Source organism: Homarus americanus, unplaced genomic scaffold (assembly GCF_018991925.1).
Source record: "Homarus americanus isolate GMGI-L3 unplaced genomic scaffold, GMGI_Hamer_2.0 scaffold54443, whole genome shotgun sequence".
In the NCBI taxonomy this organism is placed as follows: Eukaryota; Metazoa; Arthropoda; class Malacostraca; order Decapoda; family Nephropidae; genus Homarus; species Homarus americanus.
Window position 1 is genome coordinate 1,249,535 of NW_024750852.1, and position 18,584 is coordinate 1,268,118.

The following is an 18,584-nucleotide window of genomic DNA, read 5'->3' on the forward strand; positions in this document are numbered from 1 at the left end:
AACATATTACCTAAAAAAATTTACTTAGTTTTCTAAGTATAACTTTGATCTAGGGCTCACCTTCTACATATATAGATCTTCAACTCTGCAATACCTTTTTATATTATTTAGCTTTAGGCTTTAATGGATACTGGATATTATATATACATACAGAGATCGGCAGTCGAATTCTACATCTTAAGCTAATCATAAAAACCCTAAACCAGAGTCAAAGAGCACATCTTTACCTAAGATTTCTTAGCTGCAAATCGATGCTGGATGAAATTATCATCTCCCGTTAAACAAAAATATGTACGGTACATGGTACTTTTGTTCGTGGTAAAATTTCAGCATTAGCTGTCTTACACCTCTTGCCAGCAGGTATACATTGGCAGAGGATTAATATATTGTATCATATTCCTGTATCGTTACGTCCATAAATAAGAGAGCTATTTTATTTCAGATACCGAGTTATATAATATTATGATCTCTTTCTTTACAATATAAAATATTATTGCTACACAGCTTATGTCACTTTATGATAAAGCTTTACTCATCTGTCTGACCAAGTCCCTCCTCGAGCGGCGTTTCGAAAATGGGTCACTGCGCAAAAGTCACAGCTACATGAACTGTGTTAACCTTGAGAACTTGAGTTAAATGTCGCTGTCAAAACTGTATGTTTTGAGACTCCAAATTTCACAATTACCAACATATGGTGCTCCAAATACAATAGGTATAGCATATGAAAAGATCATGAGCAAAATATTAAAATGTTGGTGTTGTTATGTTACTACTGTACTGCGCTTCAACAACGTAGCGTACTGTATGTGGCCTATAGTCATATATCTCTATGTTTGTCTATTTTCTCTTTGATAGGCTCACGTACATACATACACGTAGGAGATCTCGTACTAAGGATGGTGGTAAGAAGGGAAACTCACAATGGCGTTTTCTGTATATATATACGTATATATATATATATATATATATATATATATATATATATATATATATATATATATATATATATATATATATATATATATATATATATATATATATATATATATATACTATGTACCGTACAATGCAGTGCTAGGGAGTTGCTGTGTGGTGAGGAGCTTGTTGAGAGGTCTTGTTGGTTTGGGAGCGTTGAGTACAATGATCTTCACGGCTGTTGTTGTTGTTGTTGAGATTGTCGGACTGTTGATCGACACGGGCGATTGCCAGAAAGGAAACTCACAATGTGCTCTGTATACATATTTGTATTGGATGTACAATGCAGCGGTGCTCAAGGAAGTGCTTGTGATTTACAAGCGTGATGTAGAGAGAGGGCTGGTTGGTGGGATGCTCAGGAGGACAGCTTGTGGGTCACTTCATGCTCACCGGTGGGAGCGAGGACCGCCAAACAGGCGGAGGAGGAAGATGTTGCTGGCTGGTTGGTGTAGGTAGAAAGAAGACAGGTTACCACGGGGTCAGATGCTGCCTGCGGAGGTAGGCGTGGGTAGATAGTTACGCTCGTGGAGCGTCATGGTTGACCTAGACCACGAGAGCATGCACTGCCGATTCGCCGGGTCAGCTACTCAGCGACAAACAGCGTTTGGCAGGGAGAAATCACTACAGTCACTCCTGCCAGATATGAAAGGCTTGGACACGGGCCTTTGGCTCAGGCGGCCCGTTTGGTGGTTCCGGCTGGAGATCTTGGGAGCAGCCAGACCGGGATTTGGGATTGAGGGTGTCCTACCTGCAGATAAGGAAAGGATACCGTAGGTTGCAAGTGTGAAGGGACCCTCGGTCAGTGAACGCTTTCCACCAACCCCCACTCTTGATGTGGTCAATAAGTTTCGGAGTGGCGCCCCCGAACTGGGTCCGCAACTTGCTGGGGAGGATACTTCCGGTTATCTGGGCGGGATGGGTGTATCGTGTGTGACGACCCGGTTAGTGGTGAATGAGGTTTGTTTAAATTCTCGGGTTAGAGTGGCCGCTGGTGTTGTGTGTTCTGGAAGTTTCTGAATTCTGTTTCTGAGACTTTGTGTGACTTCGCAGTCGAGGATAGTGTTCCAGTGGGGTTGGCCGCTGCCTCCTGACAGCAGTAGGTGCATTCCCTGACGACATTTCCGATCGTCTTCCAGGTGCACTTGTAAATTCTAGTCGTAGTCGATGAAGGCAAACTCTGGGTTTGTCTTGGTGTTTTCTTGTCCGCGAAAGGTGGCTCCCCTTGTAGCCACCAGGGTACCATTTGGCTGATTGGGAACCAGCGTTGGAATGCGCCTGGCGTAGCCTATTGATGTGGAGCTTGGTAGTCTTTCTAAGGTGACTTTGATTCGTTGCAAGCTTACTGAACTCTGAATGTACGCTTCTAGAACGTGGCTGCTCGGCTGCTTGTCTGCTGCGCCACTGATCCTACTTGACTGGGAATCCAGTGTAAGACGACTGGGCGGTTTTTGTTTTTGGAATTCCTGTAGCTAAAAGTGGGAGGATCGAGGTTATGATGTGGACGTTGTCTCTGGTTGACTGTGTTGCAGTGCCTGTACGGCCGATTTCAGTCCGTGTGAATTGTTCATGATGATGGACTTGTTGTATTGTGTTGCAGCGTGTTGTAGGGCCTTTGAGATTGCTACCAGCTCTGTTTGTAGGGTGGAGCAGTCATTAGAAAGTTCCACGGAGGTGGTCTGACCCTGGGTGTAGAAGGCTGCTCCGGATGGAGCACAGCTTTGGATCCACCGAGCCGTCTGTGAAGTATGATGCTGCATTAGCCGGTGTCTCGGTGGCTACGCTTCCAGAGTTATTTTTGGAGGTCCCTTCTGAGGTTGGCTTTACTATCGCCTAGGTCGGTAATTTCCATATGTGGCTGGTGGAGGGCTCCATGGTGGAGGAACTACTGCAAACTACTGTCCGTGTGTCTTGGCTGTTCTTGACGAGTGCTTCTGCCGTATGTGTCGGATGACCTCGCTTGCCCTGTGCGACCAGGCAGGCCCCTCACACCTGTGGTCGAGATGGAGGGGAGGCACTGATTCGAATTTTGGCAGCCAGGGCTTATCTGATCTACAGATTTTGGCGAGGAGACCGGCTGTCACCTGCTTGGACTCGTGTACTCGCCAGGTAGGTTCGGTTTTACTTGCAAATTGCAAATTCTGGTCCACATGGGTGCCCGAGCAATTTGGGTCCTGAGAGCATTATTTTGGATCACTTCAGCTTAGCCATCTGGTCTTCTCAGTCCAATGAGTGCTGGAGCACTGTAATCTACCAGCGATCTGATGGCGGCCGTGTAGTAGGCTTTTGAGCACATGGAGGTTTGCCCTGCAGTTGTGCTGGTGTTGACCCTATTATATTGTGTCTGCTCTTCGTCCCAGCCTGAGATACTCGAAGCTGCGGCTTGAAAGTGAGTTTCTGGTCAAAACCAGATTCCAAGACACTGGTGGTAAGGTCCAGACTACTGGCGTGTTTTTGTAGGCGGAGAGTATCTTGTCTGGTGTGTTCAGCAGATGGCCATCGCTTTCGACTTGGCTGGATTTATCTTGGAGTACAGTCTGTTGCACTCTCTTTCTATGTTGGAGTGTGTTGGTGTGTTGGCTAGTCTGTTTGATCCTCTTACTATGTTGTAAGTCGTCTGTATAGCATAGGAGCTTGGCTGTTTGTCTGCTGAAAGCGAAGTTTGACAAGATTTTCCATCAGGACATTGAACAGCATTGACCGAGGATGCCTCCTTGTTCTTGTGGGGTTCCGTTTTCATGGACCCTGTAGCTTGAGGTTGCTCCCGAAAGCGTACTCTTGCTTCTCTCTCTGTGCAGTAGTTCTGGATCCAAATTTCATAAACCTTCATATTTTATTTTTCCTTTTTCAGCGAGCGTCGCTGTAATGGCCAGTGGATTTGCTAGTTCGAAGGCCTTCCAGGTCGAGGAACACCGTGTTGGTGCATTCGGCGATGTGCCGGTGTTCGGTGTATAAAGATGTGAGGGTGTGGCCCTACTTCTCTCCACTTGGAGTCGCATTAGCCTTTCTCCCGTCTTCGCTATGCAGCTGGAGAAGGGAGATGGCCCCGGTTTGTCTGGATCTCTGGGGCTTCGGAATGGGCTGTATATCTGCCTTCTTCCATTCCGGGTGGGGAGTTCTTTGTGCTGTCCACGAAGCATTGATGACTTGTAGCAGAGCCTCGTGTCCGGCTGCACCGCATGGGAAAAGCATGGAGTAGGTTATCCTGTCGGCCCCTGGTGCTGTGTCCTTGCTTGCTCTTTAAAGGACTTCTTGAGTTCTTGCTTGCTGGAAAGGTCTCTGCCTGGTGTCAGGCCTTTCACTGTTGCAGGCCCTTCGATCATCTGGTGTCTGACCTGTCGCAGACGCCGTTGTGTCTCCCTCCGCTCGTCTCGAGGTTTTGTGCTGCTGCCGGTCAGAGAACAGTTTTGTGCCCGCAATCCTCTTCTGGGCTGGGATGGGCTGGTGGTGGTGGTGGGTGCTGCTCTCCCAGAGATGCCCCTTCGGATCTGGGGCCCATCTGCCAAGGGAGGTGCCTGTCAGCCTGAGCACCAATTTCTGAGCCAGCTTACGTTTTTTATTTCTTCTTTCTCTTCCCCTGGTATCCTTAACTAAGTGACTTCCGCAGGAGATGTCTGTTTTGTTTCGTGGCATGTCTCCCCGTGTAGTGCTCTTCTTCTCGGGCCATGTTCACTCTGTGGTTGAGTTCTTTCACCCTGGACATTGCAGTACCAGTAATCATTGTACCGTCTTGATGTGGGTTTTTTGTTTTGGATAGCTTTTCTGCCAAGCAGGAAACGCCTCGGCTCAATTGTTGGTGGAGGGCTTGTCTCTGCCCACGGGTGTCATGCGCCGCCGGTTGTGATTCTTCATGCCACTTAGCCAGGTGTTTCTTAAAGAGTCTCCAGTCTGCCTTTTGGGTATTGTATCTCCATCTCGGCGGGGTGGAGCGGGTGGCTTTGTTCACCTCAGCGTTGTTAGGGGTGGCGGGGCGGTCGCACGCGGGGTGTAGCTGCCAGAGGCCGGCCGTAGTGCACTGGGACGAAGGTTAGATCGCGCCTTCCTCCCAATGGGTGGGCTCCGGGTGTTCAGGAGGCAGATCTCGGGTGTCTTGAAAGGTGGTGTATAGGTGTAGGCCGTCTCTCATTTGTGGGCTTTACTGAGCTTAGGAAGGGATGATGTGCGTTGAAATCCTCCTATAAGTGTGGCGGTGGTCTGCGCCGAAGTTTAATAATTGAGTCACCTCCAGTGAGCCCTTGGTTCTTGTAGATGTTATGAACAGTTAATTCCCGTTCTTGGAGTGTTACTTTGACGGCCTGTGTCTCTGATGTTTTCTCCCATGGAAATTGCTGCATGACCTCGGAGTGAGGTATGCTTGATCTTGACCAAGATCATAGATCCCTCTTGCTGACGCGTAAAATGTTCCTGTATGTCGAAATCCATTGAATTTTGAAACAGTGGTGTTCTCTTGTAGAAGTACTTTTGTAGCAGTATAATGTCAAGTTTTGTCCTTGGCTGCTGCTTGCAGGAGGTGTTTCTTTGTTTTGATGCCCTGAGTATCCCACATGTAAGGGATGTTCAGGTGCTATAAGTTTTTCAATTACTGTTTCATCGCTGACTTGCGGTCCTCGGGAGCGGAAATGTTCAGGTCCGATTCCGACCACGGCCCAGAAGGCAAAACCACAGAACAAGAAGATTGAACCTGATCCAGTTACACAAGGACCTGGGCGGCTCACTAACTCCAATAACAAAAATAATAATAATACAGCATTATATAAATAAACCAATATTAATACAAAGGTCTGACGACCCAAGGAGCGGAACCAAAGACAAAACACCAATAAGAAAGATGAAGCGATCTGGTTGAGCCCAGATTCTTTCTTCTCTACTGTATTTCAGTTTCACCACTTTTCCTTCAACTCCTAATAATCTTCTTTCACCTCTTAACTAAAGACTTTCATCAGACCTTTCTACCTACACCAACCAGCAAGCACCACCTCCTCCTCTCCTGCCTCGCCTCGGCCAAGAGCATGGGGACCCACAAGGTGGTCCTCTATGACCTCACCAACCAGCTCTCACATCACACTTGTAACCAAGCTGCCACTTCCCCAGAAGCACTGCTGCACCGCACTTCACAATATATACAGAGAGCACATTGTGAGTTTTTCCTCCCCATCCTGAGGTGAACAATAACCCGCACTTACCAGCACCACTGCTATGGAGGATTAACTGCAGTCAGAGAGACAGAGCTGTATTTATTGAGGCAAACATTACTGTAAACGTACAATATATTGTAAAAAAAAATTATACGGCTGTAAACACTAAACTGTACTCTCCAGCAGATGCTGTCATCTTGAGCTTGTGATGCAAGCAGGCCAAATGTTTATACTGTACTGGTGATACAGGATGGCCTTTGTCCCTTATTATCTGCTTTGGTAGCTGGTTAAGCACCTCAGAGGAGAGACAATTGATTTCCATTGCCATAGAAAATGGGAAACTTATACAAAATGGGAAATTGTCACAATCAATACACTCTTAGTACTGAAATGAACTTAAGGCCTAGTTAGTGCTAAAATGAACCCAATAACTGGCTAGTGCTGAAATTAACCTAATACCCAGTTAGTGTTGAAATGAACCTAAGACCTGGTTAGTGATGAAATGAACCCAAGGCCTGGTAAGTGATGAAATGAACCCTTACCCAGTGCTGAAATAAACCCAAGACCCAGTTAGTGCAGGAATGAACCTAATACCCGGTTAATTTATTGTACATTCAACACAGCATCATACATTTAACACGAATTTATCATACATTCATCACTAATTTATAACAGATTCATCACTGAGGAATGGGTGAATGGTGGTGGAGGTGCTGCAGAGGCTGTGTTACAGGAGGATGCAGACTTTGAGGGCTTTGAAGTGGAATAAGCCCACACTGTTTTCCATGGCAGTGGTGGCACTGCTGTGACTAAAGTCTGCATCCCAACACAGCTTCTACAGCAGCAGCACCACCACCATTCAAGAGCTTCTTCCACCCATTCCTCAAGTGTCGTCTCTGTAATTTTGTCCCAGGTTGAACACTGCATACCAGATGTTGTAGTTCCTGAATGTCTTCTCCCCCTCTGGCACTGGTTCCACCACCAAAACATCTTTCAAGAGGAGGCATCTATAGTGGTGTTTGCAGGCCAGAATGATGCCCAGTCCATGAGCTGTATGTGTGAGGTGGTGTTGGGTGGCAAAAACTTCACATTGATATACCCAATAACACTTTTAAGTCATCTTGAGGGTAGGTAGGTGCATTGTCAAGGATGAGCAAGGCCATGACCTCTTACCTGGGGATTCCATGGACTGTCATCTGAAATTGTCACACTGCGAAAAAACATAATGGAACCAGCCATCAAATATTTCCCAGGTGAACCAGGCCTTTTAGTTAACATGCCATGCCACAGCAAGATGATACAGTTACAGAGCATTCTACAGTAGGTCTCTGGGCATTTCCCTCCACCATGGGTTTGATTTAATGGGTCCCAGCAGCATTGGCACACAACAGCACTGACACACAACAACACTGACACATCAGATACTTTGTTGTTACCAACTTCATGCCAAAGTGATTTCATGATTTCATGATTTCATTTAAAATTAGTTTGCTTCACTGGTGCCTCATAAGATATATTTATGAATGCCTCAAACCTTCCTGGATCTGCCTGTGCTCTAAAATCAATTAGACTGAGGAACAATATTTGCTAGAGTAATTTAATTTTAATCTTAATCAAAGTGAGTGGTAAGAGTAGTCTGGTACCCCATTGATTACTGCTACTGACAGATCTAGGATTTTTAATGGGAACACTGGGGAGAGGGAAGGGATGTTCACCAGGTACTACTCGAGGTGTAAGATTATTGGAAGACTATTTATAATATAAACTTAGATTAACCATCGTAAAATACACACAAGCACTACCACCTCATCAGTATAGTCGTATCATTGGATTGTGAAGGATTGGATCTTACGTACATAAGAAAATAAGAATGGAGGAAACTGCCCATACTGGGCAGTCCCGTTTACACCCAACCCCTATCGCTCATATATCCAACCTATGTTTAAAGCTATCCAGCGTATTTGAGTTAATGATGATGTTTGGTAACTTGTTCCACTCATCCACTACTCTATTTCCAAACAAATGTTTACCTAACTCGCGCCTAAATCTAAATTTGTCTAATTTAAAACCATCACTACGAGTTCGCTCCTGCTTGGATAATTTGAGTACCTTTTTTAGCCCGACTTCCATTTATACACCTCGATCATAATACCCAAGGAGTGCAAATTAAGATGCTTTAACCTATTTCTGTACTCAAGGTTCCTAATGCCTGGGATTAGTCCTTCTAGGGATTCTATATCCATTCTGTAGTACGGTGACTAGAACTGAACTATAATCCAAGTGAGGTCTCACAAGCGCAAGATATGTTTTAGGATAACCTCGCTAGTCTTGTAACTAACGCTCCTTTTTATGAACTCAAGTACTTAATTAACCTTGTTTCGAGCAAATACATTGTTTACTTGGTTTAAGATTCCTACTTACCATTACTCCTAAATCTTTCTCAGTCGGATTTCTCTATAACAACGTTGTTCATCTGATACCTGGTTTCTCTGTTTACATCTCCTAGACTAAGTACTTTACATTCGTCCACATTAAATTCATCTGCCATTTTTCAGACCATTCAAAATTTTCTTTTAATTACACTCCCTATTACTTATGTTGCTGTCTATGCCTATATCCATGTCATTTATGTACAGTATATAATAAATAATAATGGTCCAAGTACTGTGCCTTGAGTAACTCCACGACCACTAGTGACGCTACCCCAATTGCATTTAGTGCCGTTAATGATTACTCTCTGTTTCCTGTCCTGTAACCACGTCCTAATTTAGAATATCTCCTCCAATGCCATGAGCCTCCACTTTTCGTATTAGTCTTTCGTGGGGGACTCTATCGTCCACTGATTCTAAAACAGCTGAAAAGAATGTTAATATATTAGACAGACATGAATGCCCTTTTGTGAAGCTATGTTGGGAATCATTGATCAACTTGTGCTTCTCCAGGTGATTTCGAATAGAAGAAGCCATTAGCCTCTCATTTCTTTGGCATCATTATCCCCCACTAACCATGGCCACCTATAAAAATTTGTGTCTAATAAAGTTAACACAGTCAAGGAAATGTACAACTAGTACAGTATATCTATACTGCACATGAAAGGATAAATAAAAACTTGTTTCTAGACATACTTTAAATAATGAAATGTTACATTTACAATACTGTACAATGCATTGGAGAAAAAAATCTAAGAACACATCTTATTTCTCAACTGCTATAAACAATTCAATAATTATACAGAATGAAATGTAGAAAATATAGTTATCATAAAAATTGGTCCCACGAGTCAAGAATATATCTACATAAAATTCTAAATAAAAAATGGCTACGTAGATCTTCATTTTCAAATAAAAATTATAATGACCATATCTTAAAAGTTTCATTCTAATCCAGACACTAAGTTATAAGCCCATCCATGTTAGAGGAAAAGTTGAAAATTTAATATGGTATTTCAATACTGTACCATCTATTACATCATAGTTCAAGAATAATGGTACTTTCCTTATAATAAAAGTTTAATTATTTTGTGTTGTAACTTTCATACGACCAATTCTGGTCATTCCCTTGTTCATGTGTTTTAATAACAATGCCGAGCTTTAATAACAACGCAATCTATGAGCAATCTTCAAAACCAACTCAATCATTATTGTATGTATTGTCACCTGAATACACATTCTACTTCAAGGATACACAAACCTCCATATGGACACTTGGATGTGGATAACAAAGATTCTATACAAAATTTATCCACAAAAATACCTCAATTTCCTGAGACCAAGTCAAATGGTGATATGTTTTTACATTACACGAAACTAAATTTTCATGGTAATTCCGATTTTTTGTTCAATCCAGAATGCGACGCCTATCTTATACCTAGGTATGTTAATGCCTAGCAATAACTCGCTTTTTAAATTGCTATGATTATAAAAACTTCATGGTTTGAACTATCCAACTCTGTAATCACTGGATCTCAGGTAATCCAGATATCAGTGTAGAATACCCTCGACCACATCAACTCCACGTCCTTATTAAGTAAAAAAGGCACTGTCATTACCAACAAGCTTTGGAGGAGGGAATTATATCACAGAGGAGTTCACATTGGGGAAGATGTTCATTTTTTTTACATCTGGTAACGAGTGTGTGTGTGTGTGTGTGTGTGTGTGTGTGTGTGTGTGTGTGTGTGTGTGTGTTGTGTGTTGTGTGTGTGTGTGTGTGTGTGTGTGTGTGTGTGTGTGTGTGTGTGTGTGTGTGTGTGTGTGTGTGTGTGTGTGTGTGTGTGTGTGTGTGTGTATGTGTGTGTGTGTGTGTGTGTGTGTGTGTGTGCATGTGTGTGTAAAGGTTTACCACATTCATATAACATACTATTTCCCAATGTGTGACATAAGTGAGGCAGTAACCGTGACAAAAAGGTGTTAGTGAGCATAAAGTTTTGACATACATACAGGATAATAATGCTTAACATAATAAAGTCTGTAACACCCAGGCCACTGTTCCCTGCAGCATCAAACCAGCTGCTGGAGATGACAGACTATGCACCATGGTGTCCTTTGTGTGTCTGTCTGTATGTGTGTGTGCTTTTGTGTTTACTTGTTTATATATAAAAACAATTCTGCAATCACTGAGATTCATTTTCATTGCATGTTAATATTCACCTCAAAGTAGTATATACAAAGCATCCTCATCTGGCAGTTGAGTTTTTGCTCAATACAGTGATATGAGTAACCTGAGCCAGCGTGAAATTGCTACATTACTAGTGGAACCAAAGTTCTACATATGGAAAATAATGGAATGTTTTGGGGTTTTTTCACAGGGTAATTAAAATCTATCTTACCAAGAATGAGGACCTATACTACAGGTGCATAACATACTCTATATCTGTATTATTCATTATCAAAAAATATATACTGTATTAATAACATTTACAGATTCATCTCTGTCAACTGTTGGAATATTTGCCATTACATATCATTTGGCTGCATCTGGACCAAAGCAGGAGGTGGTCTGTATGAATGAAAAAATATATAAATATATATATATGTGCCTCCTCATTTACAAATCTATCAACCAGATCACTGACCATCATCTTCTTTTATTGTATTTCACAGTACATTAATACAAAGACTATTCATTTTGAAAAAGTATATATACCTATATAACTGTCACTCACATACCAACATCAGTGCCCATTCTAGTACAGTACTATACTGCATAACATGTGACAATGCACTTGAAATACACATATGTAAATATTCAGCAATATCTAAGTCTTGCTTTTGGCATAATCACTATCATCATTAGAAAATCCATGTAAGACAGAAATAAGATTTACCAAAAATGGTAATGGAAAGCACCTATTTTATATTTACAAATTGAATAAGCAATTTAGAATATTATTGTATTATGTAAATTTAAGGACTTAAAATGCCAAAAATTAAATATTCCACTTATGATATTTTTGCATGCACAATGTGTATTCATTAAATTATTTTATGTTCTTATGTACATTAAAATTCAGTCTGTGTCAGAACTACTTAAAACAGAATCAGCATTCATGCACACACAATAACCAGTAACTCTTGATATTAAAATGGTAACAAACACTTTCTGATATAAAACTATCTGAGATATCAAGACAATGTAAACAGTACACAAAACTTCTTGATGAGGCTGTTGTCCTTTAACTCAAGTGAGAATCATCTACATAAACATTACACTGAGTGATAGCCAGCTATCAAGAATACTAGAGCACCTTAACATTCATGTCTTGTGTATGTACTGTACTACTGTAGTATTACATATTTACCTCGTAGCCTTAAAGATGGTGACAGCTTAAATAGACTTGACAACATTTATGTAAAACAGATAAATTTTTCTTTTCACAACATTTAAATTGATGATATTCAAATACAAAAAAAAATTTTTTTTTAGAACTATAGCAACATCACTATCATCTATCTATCTATTATGATACATGATTAAAACAATTAAGTTTAATCTAGCAGGTATTTACAACACTCCTACACACTTTCTAACACTCTGGGCAACCATTCACATTCATATAATAAATGCAAAAGCAATCAAGCATTAAATTTTATTAAAAAAGGAAAAAATAAAAATGCACATTACGTACGAGAATTTACAAGATTCAAGTAACTTTTTGCAGAACAATAACATGTGACACTATTCAAATTCAATGTGAATTTGAAGCTGATGTCAGATGGATGGACTGGTTACATTTTGATATACTATTCTGAACCAGTGCTTCCAGCCTCACACTTTTTCTTGTGTTTTCCCTTTGTGTGAGTACTGTACATAATTATACACAGTACTCTATGAAATACACATCTTCACTACTCAGACAAGTCCCTCGCACAACTGCTTCTTGGGGACCGCACCACATTTATTTTGACTTTTGTGGAATACTGGAAATCATACATGGAAGACTTCTTGTTACGTTTTTCTCTGATCTTTATGCATACAGGTACAGTCAGTCATAAATTCCACCACTATCAGAGCAATGGTTCTTTACGTATCTCCAAATCACAGAATATGTTTCCCATGTATTATAAGCATCACACTCTCTAGATATGTTCAAAATAAGCTTATCAATACACTGAAATAAGAAGCAATTTCCTGAATTGCAAGCATTCCTTTCTGAGTCTTTTTGTTTTACTCCATAATAATCCACAAGATGAGCCTAAATAAGACAATGTGGCCAATGAAGAGTATGCAATAATAAAATCTGAAGCAGTTTTCAAGAATATTTTTCTTGCTGTGCTTTACGTGTGGCTCTATTCAAGAGAATTCTCTTTCACCCTTTTCTAACCTTAGCTAACATAGATATTATCTTGTGACAGAGTCTTTTGTTGTAGGATCATTTTAAGTGAGCTGTAAGGTTAAAGAGTTACCACAGTACTCATAGACTTAGTATCTAATGAGCAATATAAAAATTGGAGGTTTCTCAACACACATTTCTGACGCCTTGTCTCAAATTAGTCTCTCTTCTGGTGGTGGCTTCATCATGTTACCCATCTCAACTCGGGGACTGTAAAACTCCTGAATGAGAGAAAAATAGGATACTTAATGTGATCATCTAAATAAGCCATTTTACAATTCTGTCTACAGGTAACAAAGATTTCATGCAATGAAATAAACATATTCATTATTATAGTTCTTCCACATATGTATTTACTTATTATGTGAAACCGATGAAAACTGTTTACCATTTTACCAGTTACCAAACAAGAAAAAGCCTCCATAGATTTTGTAACCTAACCAGTGCAAATTATACCAAACCTCATCAAACACAGTGGATGGAATCTTCCAGCTTTATGCATTACTAAACCAAGTGAGTGAGTGTGCAGAAAACAGGGAACAAAGACAAAAGCAGATGAGAGGCACTGTAACCCAAACACGCTGATATAATTAAGGAATCACACAGTTGCAAAACTATTTCCATATGAGTGAAGAGTGAAGCTACTTGACAGGCACTACAGTTAGAAATTATCAATACCTTCTAATACACAAAGAAAATGTATTTCTATATTATTAGACAACCCCATTAAAAAAATATATAAATCACATACCTGTCTACTTGGAGAATATGTTCCTCTTGTTTGGCGCTTCTTTTTAGCCATCATTAGGAAGACAGTGAGGCCAACAATAGCAATTATTAACATAAGACCAACCACACATCCTACAATGATGGCCAGGTCAACCTGTGTAGAACTCTCACCTGGGAAGCAAACGGAATACAATACGGTATATAATTGGAGTACAGAAACACATTCAGGCTCTTTGTTTAGTATATGTACCTATATTCAGTAAATTCAAAGCTCATGCAAAACATAAACAGTTCCTAAACACACCTTTTCAGTGCAGTATGTTCCTTCCCACCCATCCTGGCAACGACAGAAAGCTCGAGTTTGATTTTGATTGTCTGGATAATATTGATCGCATAGGTGAATACACACACCTCCATTGCTGCAGTTAAACTGAAAAATCAATTACAGTATTATACACTATAAAATAACTCTTTATCTTACGTTTTTACACACTTACTGTTTAAATTTCCTGTGCATCCATATAAAAAACTTTTTCACCTTAAAATTCAATCAACTTGCTCCAATAAAAGGTACACACAAATGTTCATCCAAATACTTCTGTTGCTTTATTCTTATACAATGTTATTCACACTTGAATATGAATACACAATAAGTAATACACACTGACTAATACTATGCTACACTCAAAAAGTTTCCTAAATACTCCCTGCTGAAATATGAGTGCATCTTGTGCCTGAGCTTCTTAGAAGCCGTAAAATATAATAACTTAAATGGTGAGTGATGGAGAATAACTACACGTTGAAAATTTAACAGTATTTGTAGACTTAATAACATTAAGAGTGTTTGAGAATAATGAAGTTAGTTAGATAAATAAGTTAGCATATCGGAAGTAAAAAAAAATCGTAACTCCTCATTTTTTTTGTAAATCAATTCATGGGACAATTTTTGGGGGTAACTTTGGATTATCACAAACTGAACTTTTGTAAATTGGTAACTGCCTGTACCTGATCCTGTCCACAAAGAATAATTGCATTTAATTACATTAAATATAATGTCAGTTGCATTCTCCGATGCCTAGTTTCAAATTTCTGCAAAATTGTTTCATGACTACGAAACCTACTTGTGAAACTCAGGTCAACCTCAACCAAAGCTAAGTGCAAAGTCTCTCAGCCTGTGGAGAATGCAGAAGAAACTGTCAGGCCACAAATGTACAGTTTAACTAAGTCTTTGGTAAATAGTAGGAAAGTTAAACTGGTCAATACAGTCCAGTCATCATCACCATTTTATGGACATTTTCCACCAGTAGGTTAGCTAATATTGAATTTATTTAGTCTTTGGATACTTGCTAACCTCTCCATAAGATTTTAACTAAAACTTAAAAATCTAATGATCAGGTATTGTCAAACCCTCAGATAATGACTCGGTGAGCTGCCCGCCCAAACGACAACAATCATCACAAATACTTACTTCTGCACAAGGGTTATTCAAATATCACGTCTCCATGTGAGCCTCTTCACAGTCGCATTGGAAGGTTCCCTGCAGATTATTACAGGTTCCACCATTATTACATAAGTTTTCTTCACCTATTTACATCCTGTTCACATGTAGAACCTTGCCAGTTATCAGGACAATGGCAAGTTAAGTTATTTATGCCGTGCTCACACGTGGCACCATTTTTACAAGGGTTTGAATCACACTGCTGATGTCCTCGCTGCAGAGCACTCCTTCCCACCCTGCACTGCATTTGCACTCCCAACCCTGAGGAGACATATCATTTTGAGCCATTAATAAATACTTCAGTAAGCTGAGAAAAAGAGCTTTCATAAGATTTAATACTTGTTGTTTAGTATAGAAATAAAATTTGTGAATAGTACATTGAACTTCTTATTCAACAGAGGAGGAGTGAGGAGGATGAGTGAGTGGTGTGTGTGTGTGTGTGTGTGTGTGTGTGTGTGTACACAGTGAGAGAATGAAGTATCTTCCCAGCTTTGGCCAAAGTATAATGAAACATGACTACCCACCACAGTGAATGGTGTCACTGGCAACCCTTCCGTTCCACAGGCCTGCCAACTGTTTATGGGCTCTAAACATGTGTCAAATGGCTCAACCGCTCTGTTATGTATTCATAAAAATTCCAGGAAGATGGTTCATTCTCTCAATGTATATGCATTTCCTTAAGACACTGAACCTATCAATAAGTATAGCACAGTACATCAATAAATGAAAATTAACTCTGGTCCTAATTGACTAACCTCATCCTGGTAGGTCAGGTCACAAGTACCATGCACACAGTTGATACTCTTCAGTGCACAAAAATCGGTTATAATTTCACAGTTGCTTCCTGAGAAGCCAAATTTACATGAACAGGTGTATCTCCGCAACACCAGTTAAGGGATCTGGAAAAAAATAATTGTAATGTTTAATTAGTCATTCATTATAATGTTATCATGCTTCATATTCTGAGTAGGTGCAAAGCTGATAAATGCATCATTAAACCCCCAAAAAAAAAAAAATAAATAAATAAATAAATAAATAAATAAATAAATAAAATCACATCCCTCAAAAAACTGTTTTCCAAGAAATGCATCTAGAAAACAGGGTAATCAGTCAACATGAAAAAACAATAGTACCGCACAGGTTAAAAAGCTAACAATTATGTGCCAGAATTAACTCACAAGTAATGAGCTCACACACATGGTACATAACAAGTGTGAGGATTTCTACTTTCACTCCTATCCACAAATTCCTGTACTGCACATTTACCACACAAAATATGAATGGATACCAATAATTATAATGACATTTCCTGTATGAACACCAGAAAGTTAAAACAGGTTAGTAAAGAATTTGTTTTGGTCAAAATGGTGTTTAGACAGGTAAAAACTGTCATTGGCAAGAGGGCGACGATATTAAATCATGGGTAGCACTAAAAATTTCAGAAGGGTAAGGTGTAAATGAAGCAATATAGCCATCAAGCATAAGGGCATACTGAGGGGGGACATGGGCGTTCCCCCACCCAATTGAGCTTTTTAAGCTTTCTCAAAAAATACTTAGTTTGTAAATCAAAATATCAGAAACATTGGCCAAATTAACCCATTTAGGAGTGTCCTCCTAATATTACGTATTTAAGTAATTATTTGATGTTTTAATTGCCGGTACCCCATGTTGGCCTGACGACTTAATGCTAGGCATTTACATACCTAGGTATAAAGCTAGACGTCGCATTCTGGACTATATCACAAAAACTGGTTTTTAGAAAAAAAAAACAGCGTTTTTTCTTAGCTCAACGAATGTCTGTCGTGCACTGCCGCCTGAGTATATCTCAGTTGTGTTTAAACTGCCAGAGAGCATTGGTCAGTAGCGTGTAGTGCTACATAATATCTTTGCTGCATCATCCTGCATGCCTATATTTATCGTTTCATATGACTTACAGGCTTAATTGTGCTATATAGTGCGTTTATACAGTACTCATCAATGAAGACTGCAGTGATTTTATAAATTGATATAAAAATTGTCAGAAATGATTGAAAGGTGTTTACGCATCCACGTTATTTTTAGCGTGTTATTGAATCATGAATACAGTACTGTATAGTGAAAAGTGATATAGAGAATGTTTATGACATGCTATAATCATATATATTGCCTACAATAATTGAACTGTCAGCAATCTGCGATGTTTGTTCAGCCACTAGTGTCCAATAGAATTTCCAGTTGCTATTAAGCTACTCATCCTTCGTAATTATGTAGCCGTAGGGCTTGTGTACCGTAACTATATCAGTGAAGATTGCTGAATAACAAAGTGCTGTGCAGTACATTATCAACAGTGTTACAAGAAGGAAAAAAATTTCAGGAAATAGATAACAGTATTTCGGCACCAACGTGGCACATAAATCGGGACTGTTTGTAAGCGGGTTAGAGGAATATAGTGATACTGTGATTGTGATACAGAGAATATTTACGATACTTACTAAATATTAACCTCACTAATCCAATTGTTATCTGTCATAGTCTGTGATATTTTCAGCCAGTTGTGTTTAATAAGTTTTTTCTATAACTATTAGGCATTTTAAAAGTGAAGAACCCCTCATGAATACCTTGAATAATGGACCTTCTACATAGATGAAAAATCACCGAAGTACCAGTACGCCAATATTGAAAAAGGCTTATAGCTTTTGGAGTAAAATCTTACCCCATGCTACATTTCAGCAAGCTCTAGGAGAATGGGATGTTTGGGCAGAAATGTGGAAATTAGCACCTCACAATACTAGGACTACAGATGCTATCCCAGCCCTAGTAAAATGTGACAGCAACAGCTTTCCTGTCATAAACAGATTGCTGCAAGTTATTGATGTCCAACCAGTTACAACAGCAAGCCCTGAAAGATCAGTCTCAAATCTACGGAGACTAAAAACCTCGCTGCATGGCACCATGAAGGAAGATAGATTGTCAGGTATGGCCCTAATGGCTATAAACAGAAATAAACCCAAGTCTAAGTGATGCCCCTTTGATTCTTGATAATTTTGCTCAGAATAAGAATAACATAGCAACTTGAATAGTATTAATGATATGTCCTTTCTAATTAATATACCTGTATATTAATTAATTGTTTCGTTATTTTCGTACCGGGAATTCAATGAATTATCAGGACTCGAAACTGGTAGAGAGAGAACAGGAATCCCAGCCGTTACCACTGCATCGACCCTTAAAACCTTACAAATAAGGTTTGAAGGGTCGTAGAGCAGTGGTAACAGCTGGGGTACCTATTCTCTGTGTACCAGTTTCGAGTCCTAATGAAGTTAATTGAATTTGATATATCACAGGGGGATTTCTGTGTATTTGTCCTGTGCTTACTATGAAAGAGTGTTTGAAAATACTAAGTAGCTTTTTTTTTCAATTTGTACATGCTGTATTTGATATT

At 39.8% G+C, this 18,584-nt stretch overlaps 1 protein-coding gene across 1 annotated transcript in view; it reads right to left on the bottom strand.

Annotated features, from left to right (window-relative positions):
* Window positions 1–10,382: 10,382 nt before the first annotated feature.
* LOC121854410 (protein crumbs-like) overlaps window positions 10,383–18,584 on the bottom strand; it is a 151,728-nt gene continuing 143,526 nt past the window's right edge. Inside the window, exons 37-40 of the mRNA XM_042349081.1 lie at window positions 15,258–15,424; window positions 14,671–14,676; window positions 13,688–13,915; window positions 10,383–13,157 (exon numbers count right to left, since the gene is read on the bottom strand). Of these exons, the coding sequence (XP_042205015.1) occupies window positions 13,089–13,157; window positions 13,688–13,915; window positions 14,671–14,676; window positions 15,258–15,424 (470 nt within the window). The 3' untranslated portion in view covers window positions 10,383–13,088. The remainder of the gene's footprint in view (window positions 13,158–13,687; window positions 13,916–14,670; window positions 14,677–15,257; window positions 15,425–18,584) is intronic.